At 43.3% G+C, this 8,575-nt stretch overlaps 1 protein-coding gene across 1 annotated transcript in view; it reads right to left on the bottom strand.

The window, feature by feature from the left end:
* LOC137372892 (leptin receptor gene-related protein) overlaps positions 1-6,017 on the bottom strand; it is a 31,537-nt gene extending 25,520 nt beyond the window's left edge. The window contains exon 1 of the mRNA XM_068037300.1: positions 5,919-6,017. Within this exon, the coding sequence (XP_067893401.1) occupies positions 5,919-5,934 (16 nt within the window). The 5' untranslated portion in view covers positions 5,935-6,017. The remainder of the gene's footprint in view (positions 1-5,918) is intronic.
* Positions 6,018-8,575: the final 2,558 nt, after the last annotated feature.

Below are 8,575 nucleotides of genomic sequence, written 5' to 3' on the forward strand. Positions count from 1 at the left end.
CATATGGTCTACTTCTGCTCTTATATTTTGTGTTCTTGCGTAACCAGAGGACACTGATTTAAAATAATTAGCAAAAGAACCAGGTGGGAGATAGAACCACAGAAACCTATAGCACAGGAGGTGCCCTTTGGCTCATTGTCACTGTGCTAGCTCTTTGAAAGAGACCAAGTTTGAACCACACACCTGCTTTTTGCCCACAACCCTGTAAATTCCTCATCCTTAAGAACCTGCCCAATTTAGTTTTAAAATTATTTATGGAATTAGTTTCCACCACCTTTTCAGATAGGGTTTCAGATTCCAACCACTCTGTGAAAACATTTCTCATCCCCTATTTAGCCTTTTGTCAATGATTTTGAATCGATGACCGCCAGTTATTGACCCACCAATCAGAGGAATAATTTTGCTTCACCTATGCTATCCAAACCTCTTCTCTGGAAAACCTCAGAGGTCACCTCCTACCCTTCCCTCTTCCAAGAACAGTCCTAACTTTCCAACCTCCCTTCCAACTGAAATCCCTCATCCCTGGTAACACCTACCACAAGGAGTAGCTGAGGCAAAAGGCATGGATGCATTTAAGGAGAAGCTAGATAAGCACATGAGAGAAAGGAATGGAAGGAGAAATTGATGGGGTTAGTTGAAGGAGGCTCATGTGGAGTATAAATACTGGCATGGACGTGTTGGGCTGAATGGCCCGTTTCTATGCTGCAAATACATTGTGTATAATTGTGTGTGTAATATCCTGATAAGCCTCCTTTGTACCCTTTGTAAAGCCCTTGCATCATCCTAGGGTTCTAAAAGAGATAGCTGCAGAAACAGTGGATGCTATGACTTTCCAGAATTCCTTAGATTCAGGTATGGTGCCATCAGCTTGGAAGCTGGCAAATACTACACCCCTTTTCAAGAAAGGTAGAGAGAAAACAGGTAAATACAGGCCAGTTAGCCTATCAGTCGTTGGGAAGAATCTGGAAACTATTAAAGAAGTCTTGGAAAATCATAGTATGATTAGAAGTCAGCAGGGTTTTACTAAAGGGAGATCCTGTTTGACAAATTTATTACGAGTTTTTTGAGGATGTAACTCGTATGGTAGATAAAGGGGAACCAGTAGATGTAGTATACCTGGATTTTCAAAAGGCATTCGATAAGGTGCTACATAAAAGATTAATAAGCAAGATAAGGGCTCATGACGTTGGGGGTAATATATTAGTGTGGACAGAGGATTGGTTAACAGATAGGAAGCAGACAGTGGGCATAAATGAGGCATTTTCAAGTTGTCAGGCAGTGAATAGTGGGGTGCCGCAAGAATTGGTGCTGGGGCCTCAGCTATTTACACTCTATATTAATGACTTGGATGAAGAGAGAGAGAGTAATGTATCTAAGTTTGATGATACAAAGCTCAATGGAAAGATAAGCTGTAGGGAGGATGTAGAGGCTGCAAAGAGATATAGACAGTTTAAGTGAGTGGGCAACAGGATGGCAAATGGAGTATAATATAGGGAAGTGTGAAGTTGTTCACTTTGATTGTAAAAACAGAAAAACAGAATATCTTTTAAAAGATGTGAAACTGCAAGTGCCGATGTTGAGAGTTTTGGGGGTACTTGTACAAGGAACGCACAAAGTTAAAATGCAGGTGCAGCAGGCTATTAGGAAGGCAAATGGCATGTTGGCCTTTATTGCAAGGGGATTGGAGTACAGGAATAAAGAAGTCTTACGAAAACTGTACAGGGCTTTGGTGAGACCACGTCTGGAATATTGTGCGCAGTTTTGGTCTCCACATTTAAGAAAGGATATACTTGCACTGGAGGCAGTGCAGCAAAGATTTACTAAATTGGTCCCTGGGATGAACGGGGTTGTCCTATGATGAGAGACTGAGTAAATTGGGCCTATATTCTCTGGAGTTTAGAAGAATGAGAGGCGATCTATTTGAGACATACAAGATTCTGAAAGGGCTTGATAGGGTAGAAGCTGAGATATTGTTCCCACTGGTCAGGGAATCTAGAACACGGGGACACAGTCTCAGGATAAGGGGGCAATCATTTAGGACTGAGATGAGGAGAAATTATAACACTTAAAGGGTTGTGAATCTTTGGAATTCTCTACCCCAGAGGGTTGTGGATGCTCCATCATTGAATACATTTAAGGCTGCGATAGATAGATTTTTCGTCTCACAGGGAATCAAGGGATATGGGGAGGGGGCAGGAAAGTGGAATTGAAGCCCAAGATCAGCCATGATGGCCATGTGGTCTACTTCTGCTCCTATTTCCTGTGCTCTTTGTACATCATTCCTGAAGTGATGTCCAGAAATGTCCATAATACTTCAGCTAAGGCCGAACCAGTGATTTGTAAGTTCTATCACGATCACTCATATTTTCTGTCTCCATTTATAAACCCAAGTGACGCATATTTTTTTAAACCATCTAATCAATCTGGCCTGCCACCTTTAAGGATGTGTGTATATGGACACCAAGATCTGTCTCCTCACCTCCACTTTTCAAAATCATGCCATTTATAGTTTACTGTCTTTCCACATCAGTACTCCCAAAGTGCATCACTTCACAGTTCTCCGCATTGAATTCCATCTGCCATACTTCTGCCCATTTCACCCATCTTTTCTATGTCATCTGACAATAACTATCCTATACTTTGTCAAGCTTTGTATTATCTGCAATTTTATAATGCTGCTCTCTCCACCCATATCTAGGTTGTTTATAAAAATTTAAAAGAGCAATGGACCCAAAACTAACTGAGGAATGCAACGGCAAACTACCTTCCAGTCTGAAAAGCATCCATCCACTACCACCCTTTGCTTCCTCTCACTGAGAGGATTCTGAATCCATACTGCCACTTTTCCATCAATTCCAAGGGTCTCCATCTGCTTAATAAGCCTCCCATATGGCAATCTGTCAAATGCTTTCCAAAAATCCATGGACATTTCTACTCACTACCTTGATCAACTTTCTCTGTTTTCTGAAAGAATTTAATTAAGTTAATCAGGTATAATTTGCCTTTATCAAGTCCATGCTGACTCTCCTTGATTAATCCATGAATTTCCAAATGTAAGGTTTATTTTGTCCTTGATAGTTTCCAATAACTTACCCACCACCAAAGTTATGCTGACTGGCCTATAATTTCCTTGTTTATCCCTCTCCCTTTTGTAAATATTGGAGCGCAACCCTCCAGTCCTCCTCCTGCATCCAATGAAGATTGAAAGATTGTGACAATGCCTCTGCTATTTCTACCTATGCTTCTTTCAGCAATTGAAGTGTAATGGGTGTATTCCATCAGAACCACGTGACTTAGCAAGTTTCACTAATGCAAATGTTTAAGTATGTCTTCTCTATCTATTACCATCACATCCATAACTTCCCTCTGCTCTTTTGGTGCAACCTTCACATCATCTGCTTCCTTTGAGAATGTTAGCTATATCCTCTGCCTTAACACAAAGATTTCCCTTTGTGTCCTTACTAGGTCCAAATTCACCCCTAGCTAAACCCTTACACTTTATAGGTTTATAAGATGTTTCAGGGTTAAATGTAATGCTGCCTGCTAACCTCTTTTGATAAACTCTCTACCTCATAAAAAAAACTTTTTCAATTCTGCCCTGCATTTCCCATTATCATCCTGGTTATTGACAATGAAGAGAATTTTTAAAAAATATTGACAGTGAATTGTCATGATATTGAATGCACTACCTGAAAGAGTGGTGGAAGCAGATTCAATAGTAACTTTCAAAAAGGGAATTGCATATATACTTGAAAAGGAAAATTTTGTAGGGCTGTGGGGAAAGAGACTCACACAAGGAGGGCGGCACAGTGGCGCAGTGGTTAGCACTGCAGCCTCACAGCTCCAGGGACCCGGGTTCAATTCTGGGTACTGCCTGTGTGGAGTTTGCAAGTTCTCCCTGTGTCTGCGTGGGTTTTCTCCGGGTGCTCCGGTTTCCTCCCACAAGCCAAAAGACTTGCAGGTTGATAGGTAAATTGGCCATTATAAATTGTCACTAGTATAGGTAGGTGGTAGGGAAATATAGGGACAGGTGGGGATGTTTGGTAGGAATATGGGATTAGTGGAGGATTAGTATAAATGGGTGGTTGATGTTCGGCACAGACTCGGTGGGCCGAAGGGCCTGTTTCAGTGCTGTATCTCTAATCTAAAAAAAAAAGGAGCTGGCACAGGCACGATGGGATGAATGGACTCCTTTTATGCTACAAGAATCTTTTATCTGTTGTCCAGCTGGGTAGGCCTGCCCTAACCTGTTTCCATTCCTATCTATCCAGTCATAACAAACATATCTGCTGCAATGGTTTTGCTTCCTGCTCCTGCACTGTTATTTCTGAGGTCCTCCAAGGATCTATCTATCCATGCCCCCTACCATTTCTCATCTACATGCTGCCAAATTGACAAAAATCATTTGAAAACACACGAGGTTCCACACATACGCTGATGACACCCAGCTCTACCGCACCGCCACCTCTCTCAACCCTTCCACTGCCAGAATTGTCATTTGGCTTGTCCAACATTCAATACTGGACCAACAGCAATTTTCTCCAACTAAACATTGGGAATACCAAAGCCAGTCATCATTCTGCACCACAAATTCTGTTCTCTAGTCACCAACTCCACTCCTCTGCCTGGTTGCTATCTGAGGCTGAATCAGACAGTTCATAACCCTAACTCCCTTTATGTGATAAGCTTCCACCCTCATATCCACTCCCATCACCAAGATAGCCTACTTCCCCCTCCATAACATCACTTGTCTCTGCCTGTGCTTCAGCTTAATTGCTACCAAAACCCACATCTGTGCCTTTGTTACTTCTCAGCTTAACTATTCTAACACTCCCCTGGTCAGCCTCCCATCTTCAACTTTCCATAAACTTGTGCTGATCCAAAACTCTGCTGTCCCTATCCTAATTCACACACTACCCCTGTGATTAGATTAGAGATACAGCACTGAAACAGGGCCTTCGGCCCACCGAGTCTGTGCCGACCATCAACCACCCATTTATACTAATCCAACATTAATCCCATATTCCTACCAAACATCCCCACCTGTCCCTATATTTCCCTACCACCTACCTATACTAGTGACAATTTATAATGGCCAATTTACCTACCAACCTGCAAGTCTTTTGGCTTGTGGGAGGAAACCGGAGCACCCGGAGAAAACCCACGCAAACACAGGGAGAACTTGCAAACTCCACACAGGCAGTACCCAGAATTGAACCCAGGTCCCTGCAGCTGTGAGGCTGCAGTGCTAACCACTGTGTCGCCCTGTGCTCGCATTCTTGTTTTCAAATCCCTCCATGGCTTTGTCCTTCCCTTCTCCAGCCCTACAACCACTCCTGAGATCTCTGTTCTTCTCCAATTCAGGCCTCTGGTACATCTCCGATTGTAATTGCTCCACCATTGATGGCTGTGCCTTCAGTTGCCTGGAACTTGGGTTCTGGAATTCGCTCCCTAAACCTCTTCCTTTAATACTCAACAACTTGTATTTATATGGTATTTCTCTCCCCTCTTCTTTCCCTTCACCCCCGCCCGGCTTCTCGCTCCTCCTTCCCCAGTTACGCTCCCAGAAAACCCTCCACACCCTCAAATCCCCCAGGGCAGGCCCCACCCCCAAGCTCAACCCCAGGCCCCACCCACAACCCCCAAGCTGAACCCCAGGCCCCACCCACAACCCCCAAGCTCAACCCCAGGCCCCACCCACAACCCCCAAGCTCAACCCCAGGCCCCACCCACAACCCCCAAGCTCAACCCCAAGCCCCACCCACAACCCCCCCACCTTCCTCCAGTTCAACCTCCCTCCCACCACCGGGTTCCAGTCATCATCTTCTTCCAAACTGAGGCCTCGCCACAGTACTTGAAGCCGCGATTAGGCTACTCCTGACCACGAAATACAACGGCACTGTGAACCCCAACCCTACCTTTAATCCCCGCCATCTTCCTGCTACTCCGACTCTGCTCTCCCCTTCCGCCACCAACCGAGAGACAGCCAATCAGTAGCTCCACTACCGACGGACGGGCAGCCAATCAGTGACTCCACCACCAAATGAGAAGTAGCCAATCAGTGAGTCTATCATCGACCGAGGTCAGCCAATCAACAGCTCCGTCATATACCGTTATTCAGAGCACAGCTGTCGTGCTCGTTTACAACCAATCAGTACGGGCATACTGCAAAACCTCCAACCAATAGGCATAGACATCCTGCTGGGTAACTAGCCATTCATTACCACCCTGACAAACGGCTCACCAATCAGTCAATAGTTCCGGCTAGATAACCAATCATATGCAGGATCTGCTGCCAGTTACTCCAATCATCGGGACCGTAGAGCCTCTTGCTTGTCTATTCTGACCAATTGGCGACATCGTTGTGACCTACATAGGATGGACTGAGCCAAATGAGAGTCCTATCCACTACCCTCACTTACCGGCATAAAGGAATTATGATCCAAGCGAATGTTCGGCCAAAGCAAATAATTTGTAAGGAATTTTAGTTTTAAATATCTTTTCCAGCCTTGGAAAGTGAGCAAAAGCAAAATACTGGGGATGCTGGAAATCTGAAATAAAACAGAAAATGTTGGAAAGGCTCATCTGGCAACATCTGTGGAGAAACAGAATTAATGCTTCAGGTCTGTGAACTTTCATCAGAACTGGAAAGTGAGCAATTGATATCCTTCTTTAAACAAAGGCATAGTGGAAAGAGTAAAGAGACACAAAAATACATTTTCTGATCCTTCTGCCACTGGAAACAATTTCTCCTCATTTACTCCATCAAAATCATTCATGAATTTGAATACCCCTTTCAAATCTCCTTTTAACCTCAGCCCCAATTTTCCAGTATCCCCCATAACTCATCCTTAGTACCATTCTAGAAAATCTGTTCCCTCTTGGTGTGTTTCCTAAAACGTGGTGCCCAGAATTGGCCGAAGTAACATAGCTGAGACCTAACCATTGTTTTATAAAGATTTAACATAACTTCTTTCCTTTTGTACTCTTATTGCTGTATTAATAAAGCTAAGGATCCCATATGCTTTCTTAACTGCCTTCTCAATTTGGCCTGCCACCTTCAAAGATATGTGTACATAGACCTTCAGGGCTCTCTGTTCCTGTACCCCCTTTAAAATTGCACCATTTAGTTCTTCAGAATCTTGCTTCTCTCTCCATAGATACTGCCTGACCTGCTGTTTATTTCCGGCATTTTCTGTTTTTATTTCAGATTTCCAGCATCCGCAGTATTTTGCTTTTATATGACCATTTAATTCATATTACCTCTTCTCATTCTTCCGACCAAAATGTGTCCCTTCACATTTCTCTGCCTTAAATTTCATCTGCCATGTGTGTGCCCATTTTACCAATCTCTCTGTCCTCCTGCAGTCTGTTGCAATCCTCCTAACTGTTTACTACATTTGAGTTTAATATCATCTGCAAACTTTGAAATTACACAATCAGAATTGTTACAGCGCAAAAGGAGTCAATTCGGACCCATCTTGTCTGCACCAGCTCTCCAAATACTCAAGTCCATGTCATTAATTTTTATCAAAAACAGTTAATACCGACCCCTGGAGAACACTACTGTATATTCCTTTCTGGTATGTAAAACAACTGTTCACCAATACAATAAAAGCAAAATACTGCAGATGCTAGAAATCTGAAATAAAAACAAAAAGTGTTGGAAATACTCAGCAGGTCTGGCAGCATCTGTGGAAAGAGAAGCAGCGTAATGTTTCAGGTCAGTGATCTTTCATCCTGAAATGTTAACTCTGCTTCTCTCTCCACAGATGCTGCCAGACCTGCTGAGTATTTCCAGCACATTTTGTTTTTATTTATGCTCACCACTGCACTCTGCTTGCTGCCCGTGGCCAATTTTCACATAGAGTCATTGAGTCATTTACAGCACAGAAAAAGGCCATTCGGCCCATTGAGTCCAGGCTGGCTCTCCATGGAGCTATCCAGTCAGTCCCACTCTCCTGCTCGATCCCTGTAGCCTTGCAAGTTTATTATCTTCAAGTGGCCATCCAATTTCCTCTTGAAGTCATTGATTGTCTTTGCTTCTATCACCATTATGGGCAGCAAGTTCCAGGTCATTACCACCCGCTGCATACAAAAGTTCCTCCTCCTATTCCCCCTGTATCTCTTGCCCAAAATCTTCAATCTGTTTCCCTTAGTCCTTGTACCATTGGTTAAAAGGAACAGTTTTTCCTTGTCTAACTTATATAAGCATGTCATAATCTTGTACATCTCTATTAAATCTCCCCTCAATCTCCTTTGCTCTAAGGAGAACAACCCCAGTGTTTCCAACTTAACCTTGTAACTAAAATCCTCCATCCCTGGAATCATTCTGGTAAATGTCCTCTGTACCCTCTCAAGGATCCTCACATCCTTCCTAAAGTGTGGTGACCAGAACTGGATGCAGTACTCCAGTTGGGGCCTTATCAAAGCTTTATAAAAGACATGGGCTTTAATTTTGTAAACAAGTCCATTGTGTGGTACTTTGTCTAACATCTTTTGAAAGTTGATATACATAGTAACAACAACACTACTCTCACCAACTTTTCCATTGCTTCATCGCATACTTCCCTCA

Source organism: Heterodontus francisci, chromosome 8 (assembly GCF_036365525.1).
Source record: "Heterodontus francisci isolate sHetFra1 chromosome 8, sHetFra1.hap1, whole genome shotgun sequence".
Taxonomy (NCBI): Eukaryota; Metazoa; Chordata; class Chondrichthyes; order Heterodontiformes; family Heterodontidae; genus Heterodontus; species Heterodontus francisci.